General features: G+C 38.5%; 1 protein-coding gene across 1 annotated transcript in view; it reads left to right on the top strand.

Moving 5' to 3' along the window:
• The first annotated feature begins 1908 nt into the window (after nt 1-1908).
• BMP2K (BMP2 inducible kinase) overlaps nt 1909-11894 on the top strand; it is a 33521-nt gene continuing 23535 nt past the window's right edge. The window contains exons 1-8 of the mRNA XM_010003622.1: nt 1909-1965; nt 2823-2928; nt 4286-4428; nt 4722-4843; nt 5793-5874; nt 6512-6644; nt 8592-8695; nt 10813-10892. Coding sequence (XP_010001924.1) covers nt 1909-1965; nt 2823-2928; nt 4286-4428; nt 4722-4843; nt 5793-5874; nt 6512-6644; nt 8592-8695; nt 10813-10892 — 827 coding nt within the window. The remainder of the gene's footprint in view (nt 1966-2822; nt 2929-4285; nt 4429-4721; nt 4844-5792; nt 5875-6511; nt 6645-8591; nt 8696-10812; nt 10893-11894) is intronic.

Here is an 11894-nt window from a genome sequence, read left to right as displayed (position 1 = left end):
CAACTGTTCGTTAATGTTGCCACCTCGTGGCAAGAAGACCAGTTGTCTGAGGATTTAGATTTTTTTTCACTACTCACTGCTGCTTGTTTTATTACCCTGACGTGCCTGCTCTGGTTACGTGAAAACTATTGTCAGGGAAAATCGAAACCTGGCATTTTGTTCTCCTGCTAGGCACAGCGAATTTTAAGGCTCTAAAACTGGATAAAAAGGCAATAAGTGATATATTTATTTTTATTTTTTAATCATTAGGCATTTGTGCTTTACCTGAGTATTTTTGGTCAAGTATTGGTACTCAAAAAAGAGGTCTCTTTATTGAGAGGGTAGTACAAAAAGTCTTCCAGTAATGGAGGTCTGCATCTTGCTCTTAGTATAACTTCCCAGGCTGGTATTAGAGAAGCTATATAGGGATAATTTCAGACCTAGCTGGAATTTGGGATTAGAATTTGAGCAGGTGTCCTGTTAATGTTTGGGGAAGGCCCTACGTTAACTAGGATAGGTCTAATAATTTTGGAGAACATAGGGTGTTGTGTTAAAGTTGACAGTAATTCTGTTTTGACAGGATAGCATCTCATTTGGCTGTGAGCAAGTAAGTGGAAAAAATAATAGATATTGAACCTTCAAGAAAATGTCCTAATGAAACTTCTTGTTGTCAGTGGTTGTGCCTTTTTGCTTAAGCGTATGACACTTATATCAAATGAAGTGTGTATTTTACTTAATAAACACAGCTTGCAGATGATATCTGGAACCATGAGACGAGTGTGTTTTGATTGGCTGCCTGATTATCAGCATTGTTAATAATTTTAATTCACATATTTCTTTACTGACTGTATACCTGAGTGTTTGCACTAGTGGAAGTTCCCATGTCAAAAGCTGGTTTACCATCAGAGAGCAGTCAGTGAAGGAGAGCATGGATTGACAGGAGGCTGCTTCCCTAAAACAGTGTGAAAGCTGTTCTGTGAACCTGGGTGTGATGGTCATGGGATCTGCTTTTGAGGCCTTAGCAGTGGTGAAGACTAACAGAAGTTGGCTGGCCTGTGGTTTGCCTGAGCATTTGGAAGTACTTTCTGTGTAGGCTGTTTCACTTTGCGTCTGTGTATAATTCTAGTCTTCCTGATTCTTTTTTTCCTGTGAATAGAAAAAGCAAAACCTCATTCTGGGAAGCTGGGAGCTGAGCTTGAGTGTATGGCTTGCAGTTCATGCTGGTGCTGGATGAAGAATGCTGCTGATTGCTCTAGTTGTGGGAAAAATATTCATTCTTAACTGCATATTTGGTCCAGTGTTAAATAAAAACACAATTTTGCACAGTGTGTGGTTGCAAGGAGGTTCTACTTGTCTTTAGGCTGTACTGAAAAGTTGTGTATCTTCTCATAACTACTACGGTATCTCTCAAGACTCTTTTCTTAGAATTTTAATTTTAATGTTTTAAAATGTAGGTTTGGAGAGATAATCTTAACCTTTATATTCACACATCCCTCCTTCCCCTCCTTATCTTGAGGGTTTTGGAAACTGTGAAGGTCTGAAAAATACCTTCGTTTGTTTCAGGTTTCAGGATGAATCTGAAAGTACTTCAGGTTGATACCTGAATGCGTACAAATTTATTTGAATGTGAGAGTACTTTTCAAAGAATTTGTTAAATGTTGTAACAAAATAGTATAGTCCTTATGTTTTTTTGTCAAGGTGTCACCTGTGTGAAATGGATTGAGGCAGCAAATCTTAAAGTGTTCGTTAATGCTCACTCAGTGACTGACACTGACTTCCTTATTAATTTCTTAGCGTGGAGTGATGTTGGCTAGAGGAATAACTAAAACTCCAGTAGCTTCATGTGTCTTGTCTTTGTGTTTTCCAGGTGGCTTCTCAACTGTGTTTCTTGTACGTACCCATGGCGGGACACGTTGTGCACTGAAGCGAATGTATGTTAATAATGTGCAGGATCTCAACATATGCAAGAGAGAAATTACAATTATGGTAAGATGCCCATTTATAAGTAGGAGAAACGAGAAGGTTTAGTCAGTCACACCTGGGTTTATAATTAATAGACAGGTTCAGAAAAAGAAATAGGAAAAAAAATTAGTTACTGCTTGGGAACCACAAAATCTGTTCTTCCCTTACAAAAGATACTGTGAAGACTCTATTTCCACATGCTTCTAGCTTATGTGTGTGTCAATTGTATTAGTACCTTGTTTACTTATCTGATACAAGAAGTACTTGTATGTGCACCTTAAGTTATCATGTAGACAACAGCTGACAGCACTTGCATAGCCAGATGTGAAGTAAGCATTCTTAATTCCACATGTAAAACACTTCTTACAAGTTAATTTTTTTCCTTTGGTGGCACCTTCAGTTGCTCGTGTGTAATAACTTTGTAAAACTTGGTTATAGTTCAGATTACAGTAGTTGTGACTTTTTTCCAGCTACCTTTTGTAATAAGGGTCACAGTGGCTGTTTTTCAGGTTAGTTTAAGATGGGCACAAGTAGCTCAATTGTTCCATATCCCCTACATACCAAGGCTCTGGCTGTTGGTACTTCACAGAGCTGTTTTGGAATGCAGCAGTTTGGATGTGTTAACACTGTCCAACAAGTAGCACATGATTGCACTTTTCTGAGCAGTACTTGGGTTGTGTTTGATGTGTAGCAGTCTGTGTAGTTAGCTCAGACATTGCTGACAGCAATGAACTTGGTTTCTGTATTGGTGGTGCTTTCTCAAGAGCAGTGGGTGTGGGACAGGAGCTACTTAATTTGGAATCATAAATGGTTGAACACTTGTAGTAGCTTCTCCTTGTTTAAATGTTTCTAGGTGTAATCATGCACATTATGTTTTTCAGAAGGAGTTATCTGGGCACAAGAATATTGTGAGCTACTTGGATTGTGCTGTTAACTCTGTGAGTGACAACGTCTGGGAGGTTCTCATTCTCATGGAGTACTGTCGAGGTAAGCAACAACTCTTAGGTTCTTAGAGTACATGCAGAAAAAATATATGGATCACCTGGGATATTTACTTAGAATTGTTCCCTTGATATCAAAGATCGACAGACATCTCCCACACCTGGAGTCCAAAGGGTTCTTTTTGTTTTTCTGTTTGTGCTGTTGCTGTTGAGACACTGAGATGTTGGACACTGAGAAAACGTAAAGGCCAGTTTCACACAACTTGGAGTAGAAGCAGAAAAATATTTTGTATGAGAATAAAGTGAAATTGTGTTTGTGCTAACAATCAACATGTAGCTAGAACATGACTCAGTAGGAAAGATGGGCAAGCTTTTCACTGCTGTTCTTCCCTATTTGTGTTTTAGATAACAATATTACAGCTGCTTTACTCTTACCTGACAGGTGACTTGTTCTAAATAACCATAGCAAAGTTAGCGTTGATAGTGCTGGTCAAAAAAGCCAATAGTACTTGGGTTCTGCTTTAGAATATAACTTTGTTTCAAGCAATATGTAAACACAGGTACTGTGTAAATTATTTTTTCCCTCATCTCACGCGTGCGTTGGAATAAACTTGCTGTTGGGTTTAACTTCTGAAGTTTATCTCAAACTGTGGGTAAGTAAGCATGGGTGAATTTGTGTACCCTTGTGGGAGCTCACTTCTGACTCCCTGTTGGTAGCACTCTTCCTTAATTATGCTGGTAAATAGCCACGGGGATGTCAACTGTCAATCAGCTTGACAGTGTTAGGCTTTTCTTTTTCAAAACATGCTTGTTTCAACAGAGTGCTCATCAAGGCCCTGCAGATCCTGAGGCTTGCTTCATCTGTTAGTGCTCAGTGAGCCTGGTGGTAGGGGGAGCCTAGTATTGTCTGGTAAAAGTATTTCAAGAAACAGGGAAATAACTGGTTGCTGATCTTAGAAAGAATCTTATGAAGTGGTTACCTGAGGTCTTTCTTGAAGGCTAGATTCAGAGGGCTTTTTTTTTTTTTTTCCCTCTTTTAAAAAATGTTTTGATATTTGTCTCCCGGAAAGACAAAGAGAGAGGGTGACTAGAATATGAATGAAATTGAAAGTGGTTGGCTGACAGGGTTTTGGCTGTGAATCTAAACACAAGAGACACTTTTGAGGTAACATCTTTGTGTGATGGATGTTTCTTTGCAACAACTCATCCCAAACGGGTTTCAGTCATATGGACCCTTTTTCATTTGAGACTGTAATTTCCACAGGGACTATGGAAACATTTCTTGCATCTATTAGTAGACTTTTTGCATATAAATACGTCTTCCCTTCTGTATGTGACAGTAATTGCTAAAAAAAAAGAAGAAAAAAAAAAAGAAAAATACAAATACTTTGTTGTTTCTTTAGCTGGGCAAGTTGTGAACCAGATGAATCAGCGACTGCAGACAGGCTTTACTGAGTCAGAAGTAATGAGAATATTTTGTGATACCTGTGAAGCTGTTGCCCGGTTGCATCAGTGCAAAACACCTATAGTTCACCGGGATCTAAAGGTATGAATTTAATAAAAAGGAACCTCTAGGTTAAAAATCAGTTATCTACTTAAAAAGGATTGAGGACATAGAAGGCGTGTCACTAAGACTGACTTCTAGGTAGGGAAGCACTTGCTGTTGGTGAAGCTGTGAACCATAAGACATCGCTTACTGCCAATGCCAAGTCTGTCAATTGATTTTTTTTTTCCTGAAAAGTTTTCCATTTTGTGTGAGAATATGTCATAGCAGTTAACTTGGAAATGAAGGTGCCACTGTGTTCATCTAATGTTTCTGTGTGTTGATTTCCTTTCAAGGTGGAGAATGTATTGTTAAACGATAGCGGGAACTATGTTCTCTGTGATTTTGGCAGTGCCACTAACAAGTATCTTAATCCTCAAAAAGATGGTGTAAATGTGGTTGAAGAAGAAATTAAAAAGTAAGTTCACTTCTAAGTGGCCTTTCTATCATAATGATTGTGCTGCTTGGAAGCTTTAATTAATATGAATTCAAATGGATGTTTGAATTAGAGCTAATGTTGACATCTAGTAAAACAGGAGAACTGTTTGGTAACATCTTCACAGATTGCTTTTGCAAAACTGAAACTCTTCAGAATAAAACTGTTAAGGGGAAAAAGCATGCTGGTTTGAAATGAAATTGTTCAAAAATGTATGTGTGCCGAGTGGCCTTTTTAGGAGTTAGATATTTTAAATTTGTGTTATATGAGAGAAAAAGAACCAATGTAAATAGCATTGGAAGGGGTTTACATAGAGTCCTCTTGCTAAAACTTCGTGTTCATTTTCTGAAGACTGATCAAAAAAATTTAACTTTTATTAGAAGTGCACTCTTTAAAACATGTATTAGTTTGGTTTGCCCCTTCAGGCTAACTGCTGCAGGGGAATAAATATAGGCTGCTTACTCTCGAGTTATAAAATGATACAGGGTTTTTTTTCCAGCTCTGAAAAATATTTTGACTACCAGTTTAGTAATTTTTTTGGAGCTAGTGGTTGTTTTTTTTTGAAGTCCACATTCTGTGTCTTCAAATCTGCTACAGGGAATACTCTTCTAGGACCCCTGTCATTACATCTTTCAAATTACTAATGACTGCAGTAGTTAAGCAGAGTGTCTCTTGAAAACCTACATGTGCTGGGGAAAGAACATGAAAAGGCCATGAGTTTGTTTATTCTTGTGTATGATGATTTTTACATTCCTCTAAATTCTCTCTGCGATGCTGCTAATGCAATAAATGACTTGCCTTGTGTGGTACAATTCCAAGTGTTGATCTGAAACTTGAGTGTGAATGGTGTGTGCACAGCAGATGCAGGAAAACAAGCTTTCAGTTCTGAGGCACAGGTTTCATCCATGTCTTCTTGATTCTACACTGCTAGGTATACCACACTGTCATACCGAGCTCCTGAAATGGTCAATCTTTATGGAGGAAAACCAATTACTACCAAGGCAGATATCTGGGTAAGCAAGAAACCAGGTACTGAATTAAGAGGTGTGGGCAGAGACTTAAAAAAGTAGCACTGCTTAACTGAAAAACTCATTCTTTGAAAGTGAAGCCTATCATGCAGCTATGCAATGTGGAATATAGGAGAGGGATCTTTGGTAGTTATGTCTTCTGTAACAAAAATGATGATGAATATTTTGAGTTCAGGGGGACGTGATTTAGAATTTTTTTCCTGTTTGCTAGCTCAGATTGCTGCTGGGTAGTCAGCAGTGATTTCTCTTGGAACCCTGTTGGCAGTGATAAAGAGAGGTGTTATTAGGTGATGTACAGGGAAGTAAATAAAGACTAAATTCAGCAGAAATGCTAGTGGTATCTCTGGGTGATAGGATGCTGTGAATGCAGCTCTTGGGATATGCTCTGGCTTTGGTAGTTTGTTGTCTAACACAGGAGCCAGTAGGAAGGGAAGCCTTTTTAGAGCTGCTTTATATATCAACTTGTCACATCAACAGTGTGTTTCATAATGCAGCTTCTCCATTACCGTGTAAGCATCATCTGTAGCTAGGACACAGTCTGTGTCTTGTTAGTGCTGCTTTTGTGTGTAAAAGACTGACTCTCATCCCTTTACAGTGCCTGTGTTGTTGTTTTTTTTTACAGGCACTGGGCTGTGTGCTGTATAAACTTTGTTTCTTTTCACTTCCCTTTGGAGAAAGTCAAGTTGCTATTTGTGGTGGAAGCTTTACCATTCCAGATAATTCCCGGTACTCCCATAGCATACACTGTTTGATAAGTAAGTACCTGGGCCACACAGCAATTATTTTGCCTTGTAAATCATAGCAAAGACAGAAGATCCCACTACTACTGTGTGGGCAGGTGGCTGGGCTGGGTGGTGCAGACTGGCTGGGTTCTGGAGTGAACAGTGGGAGTTACTCCTGGCTACCATCTGTCTGGGAACTCCTGCCCTTGTCCTTCAAGGGGGCTTGCTTATACCTTTGCTCAGTGACCACTGTGCCACAGGGTGCCAGACTAGAGAGGATTGCCAGCCTATTAATAGTGGTTTTCTATCCAAGTTGGGCAGTTGTGCTTAGATGAATTAGAAATGCAGGTTTAGTTTAGAAACATACATGACCTGATACAAGTTGTGCTGAGGGGAATTTTATAGTAGTGACTTGGTTTATAACAGAACAAAAATCTGATCAAGTTTGTGCCACCCAAAGTGTCAGATGGCCAAAGTCTAACAGTGCAAAGAGTATGAAGGCAAATTTTGGACAACCAGAAGCTCAGAGGCTATCGATTAGTCTGTTATCCAAGTATAGAGATACAGGACCTAGTATTTATAGTAATAATGAGTATTTTCAGTTGTTTTTGTTTTCCACTTTGAGCAGGTTAACTTGAAAGAGTGCGACAGGGTATGAAAAATTCAGAAGGGTGGAACAGGAGCTCTTGTAATTAATTTCTAAGTAATAAATGTGTTGACCACATAATTTATGCTTTTAACATAAGAGGAAATGCCAAATCCAAACCACTTTTTTGAGCACACATTCATAATTGAGAAATAGCAGTTACCACGATAAGCATTTACCTTCTGAAAATGCTGAATAACTGACAAAATGAGGTAGATTTTCCAGGTATTAAATACATTTCTCTGTCACAGTGGTAATTTTAGAAGAGTACAGGTTTTAATCCAGTCTCCTTATAAGTATGAATTCTGATTTATGAAGACTCAATGAACTGCTGTGCCAAGATAAGTATTACTGGTATGTGGGTGGCAAAACTTCTCATAATGTAAACCCTTCTTTCTGCTTGGGATGGAAGCCAAAAAAAGCTGCAGTTGGTCATAAAAGGTATTTCAGGGACTTCTGGCTTCATTTCAGCCCTTGTACAAGGCCAGGCATGTGGAGTGACAAGCTGAACATTCTCCACCTTGTCAATCTACTATTGTATCTACTATCTACTCCTGCTAGCAAGTGGCAGGAGTCACTTCATGCTAAATCCTCTGTTTCCATTTCATAGTGCTGTCAGTGCAAGCTTAAGTCTGCTTTATTTTGTAAAACACATTCAAAAATAAAATTAGCTGTGAACTATGTTGGCCACGAAACAATGGCTTTGAGTAAAATTGTAAGATCTCTCTAAAATGATACAGCTTTTTAAAAACAAATACTTAAAGATTTATTACAAAATCTTGTTTGAGCTACATTTCCAAAATGGGTCAATAGTACAGACAACTTTAGTTTCTCTTCAACATGAAGAACTTAAATATTCATTTTCTTCATAGCCAAACACATTATACTCTTAGTTTGTTCAGAAGATATCTTTCACTGTTTATTTAGGTTCAATGGTCATTAAGGCAAGACTTCTTAATTGTGTACTCTGTATCATATTGTAAATTAAGTTTTATTTGCTTGCAAAACACCCTGCCTTCTAATTTGGGAAGCTAATGTTTGAGAGGGGCATCAGAAATTCTGTCTCGTGTCAGGAAAAAGTCCTTTTATCCTTGGAGCTATACTTTTTAACATAACGTGTGCATAGGCCACTAAACCTGCAAGACAACTGATGGTGTACAACCTGAGGGTATCAACCCTAGAAAATTCTAGTACTGTGGGTTAGTTTTATGTTGCTTCTCTCTGAAGTTAATGTAATCAAAATGGCTCTTTCTGGGATAAGCTCATTTTGTGGAGCTGCTGAGTTTCCTCTTGCTGTCTCACCAGTGATCATTTGGTCTTACCAATGTTTGCAGGATATATGCTTGAACCAGACCAAGAACAGAGACCTGATATCTTTCAAGTGTCTTACTTTGCCTTTAAACTTGCCGAAAAGGATTGTCCAGTGTCTAATATTCATGTAAGTAGTCTTTATTTAATGTTTTCTGCAATTTAGTGCATTTTGTAGGTAGCCTAGAGAGAAATAGATCAGATCAGCTGAGAAAAATTGTCTTCTTCATCAACCTTGTTCCTAGATGAAAAACACAGAGCAGAAAACTTCAAGCTGCTTGCACACATGTTCTTGTGTACATTCAGTATTAGCTCTTGAAACAACTTATTTTTCAGTTTTGAGGGCACAGCTTCCTGAGTTCTGTTGAGCCTGCACTAATACCTGACTTTGGGTTTTAAGCAATCCTTATCTGTTGTGTCTAATGCAATTAATAAGAAATATGCTACAGAACTTGAACTTGTTGCCAGTGGGAGAATTTTTCTGGATAAGCCCTTTTTCTCAATCACTCTAAGCACTTGTGTTAATCCAGTGGAAGGACTGCAGTGAACTGGCAGGCAAACAGAATGGGGGCTTGGTTAGCCTGCATCCCTACCCCTACTTTACACGTGAGTGTGAACTTAGAAAGTCTGACCTTTCTCTCAGAGATCATCTCACTCACAGATCCAATTACTGTGCAGTGGAATTTGAGGGCTTATCAGTGATGTTCAGGATTAGAAAGTGGTTCTCAAATAGGCATCAGGAAAAAGCCATCTCAAAATTCATAGGGGAACAAATGTCAGTTACAGTAAACTCTGCCTTTAGAGTCAGATGAGTGAACTTCATGGGATCCCTTTGAATTCCTTTATCATTGATCCTTGTAGAAGAAGGTGCTTAGTAAATGTGAGTGGTGTTTTCTGGTCATGCAGGTTAAAATCAAAATCAGAAAACCTTGAAGTACTTCCTGTTGGTAGGTACAGGCTACATTTCAAGTGGTTTGGATGGTTTTGCATTATGCTGTTGCAGTGTCTGAGTAGGAGGTTCAATAACTGTCCTTTCCCTTGAATATTTTATCCTGAAATATGGGCATATTTAGACATCCCATAATTAGGGAATTTATTGCTTATTAAAGGAGCAGTATCACCTCACTCAGGTGACTTGAGAATGTCTGCTTCTCAGGTATTTTATTATTCCCCTGGAGATCAGAATTGCCTGCTAGCTTAGCCCTTTGCCCTGTGATAGGCAAGAAAAGAAAAGGTGCCTGGAGTTTTCTTGCAAAGTGAAGCTGTTGGGGAGTATGTTTTTTCCACTGAAGTGTTAGAACAGCAAGAAGACCAGCAGTCTCTGCCCTGGTTGCTGCTGTTTTCTTTAGGTGGTGCTTGCCTCTCCAGCACTCCCAGCTGCCTTAAATGAGAGGCAGCTCCAACATGTGCACATGGACACCCCTTGAAGTTTTGTGAGAACATCAGGATGACCATTGCAGGTTAGAAGAGAGGCTGGATGAGCACAACATATTGTCTGTGACACCCTCTTACTTATGCAAAGGAAAATCAGGAGTGTGCCTGTCTCTCTCCTGAACTCTTGGTTAGTTCCAGTACTGGAACTAGGCCTTAGAAGCTGTATTTGATAATTGACTCTTTACTATTTGTGACCAGATTTAGGTTCGTGTTCTTTAAGTAAGGAGGTGGTGCATGCATAGTAAGAGATAAACTGCCACCTCCCTCCCCCAGAATTGCCATCTTCCTTGGTTGAATGTGGTTCTGGTGAAATGTAATTACATCAGGAATTGGACTGAGTTGTGAATAACATAAAGACCCGTAACTATTTGGATTTTCTGGAATTTGTGCTGCAGTGGAAGAGCTGAGAAAGCTAAAAAAACTGCTGTTGTTTCAGCCAAAGGTGAAGATTTGGTGTAGTTCTGAAACTTGAGGCCAAAATAACTCTGTTCTGTGCAGTTACAAGAAAACATTTGGGAAAATGTCTTAATTTATTGTTGCTCGTTGATGGTGTGTACATGAAGTCAAGTAGCTGGCAAAACAGAGCAGTAGTATTTTTGTTTGTCTTTTGGGACAGAACATAATGGTACTGTTAAATTAAAACACCTTGAATCTACAGCCATGTGAGTTCTGCATGAAGACTTGTAACACGAAAACCACAAACCCAAGTATTCCTCTTCAATTTGTAATGGTTTTTTTCTTTCAGGATTTCTGGTGGTTTTTTTGTTGCCTTTTTTTTTTTTTTTAAATTTATTCACATTTATTTTTCCCAAGAATTCTCCCGTCCCTTCAGCTCTTCCTGAACCCATGACAGCTAGCGAGGCAGCTGCTAGAAAAAGCCAAATAAAAGCAAGGTGAGCAGTGGGTATGGATTTACATTTTTTGCTGATATTGTTAAGCTACATATTGGTCTGAAACCTGTTTTCGTGTGCTTGTTAATAAAGAAAAAAATATTTGAGTAGCAGAGGTCATTAGAATAGATAAACTGCAATTCTAAGAGCTTCAAGTCTTTATATTGGATTCTACTGCATTGCTTTTTTGAATATATTGATAATCCATGGAGAGAAATGGAGAGGTGGTGGAATAATTAAGTGCTAATAGTCTGTTTCTTATCTGCTTTATTTTCTCCTATTGTGATGAGTGAATTTTGAAATAAAGTATTTTACTGGCAGGTAAAAACACGTTACCTGTACTATATTATCCTTAGGAGTTTTATTGTGAGGTGGAAATTAAATCTGGTTGAAGGTAGAGGGGTTTTGTTTTTTCAAATTTCTGATTTTTATTTCAAAATACTTTTTTTTTGGTACTTGATAATAAAACCAAAACCTCAGGAATCCCCATTGGTGCTTTTTATTTTTGTTACCATATATGCTGTTTGTGTAATGGTAATGTTGGAAGAATCCTTTATACTTTTATTCCTTATTAATGGAAGTTGTTTGCATTTTCAATCTACCAACTTTAATATTCAGCTGTGTCAGATGTATTTCAGCTTTGATTTCATCAGCCTTTTGTGAATGCCAAGCAAATGAATGGGCTCATGAAAAGCTGTGTTGGAGATATGTAGATGTCTGTGCCATTTTAAGGTCATGTCATGATCTGGCTGTGGTTGGTTTTGCTGGCTCTGCTGTCAGTTGGTGCAGGGCAGTGGAAGACAGGCATAGAGTGTCCATGGAATAGTGTTTTAGCCCTCAACTAAATCTGCTTGATGATAGTAGGAACCATCATGTTTCTTCCTAAATGTTTTCCTGACAGCCCAAAGTGACAGCAGGTTAAGGCAGATGGTGTCTTGATATAATATGGTAGAGAATAATATGAGAAGGTAGATACTGAAGCTCAGATTGTGAATTAGTGTTTTT

This window comes from Chaetura pelagica, unplaced genomic scaffold, assembly GCF_000747805.2.
Source record: "Chaetura pelagica isolate M959 unplaced genomic scaffold, ChaPel_1.0 scaffold358, whole genome shotgun sequence".
NCBI lineage: Eukaryota > Metazoa > Chordata > Aves > Apodiformes > Apodidae > Chaetura > Chaetura pelagica.
Note: the sequence above shows the minus strand (reverse complement) of the source record. Positions and strands in the feature narration are given on the sequence as shown.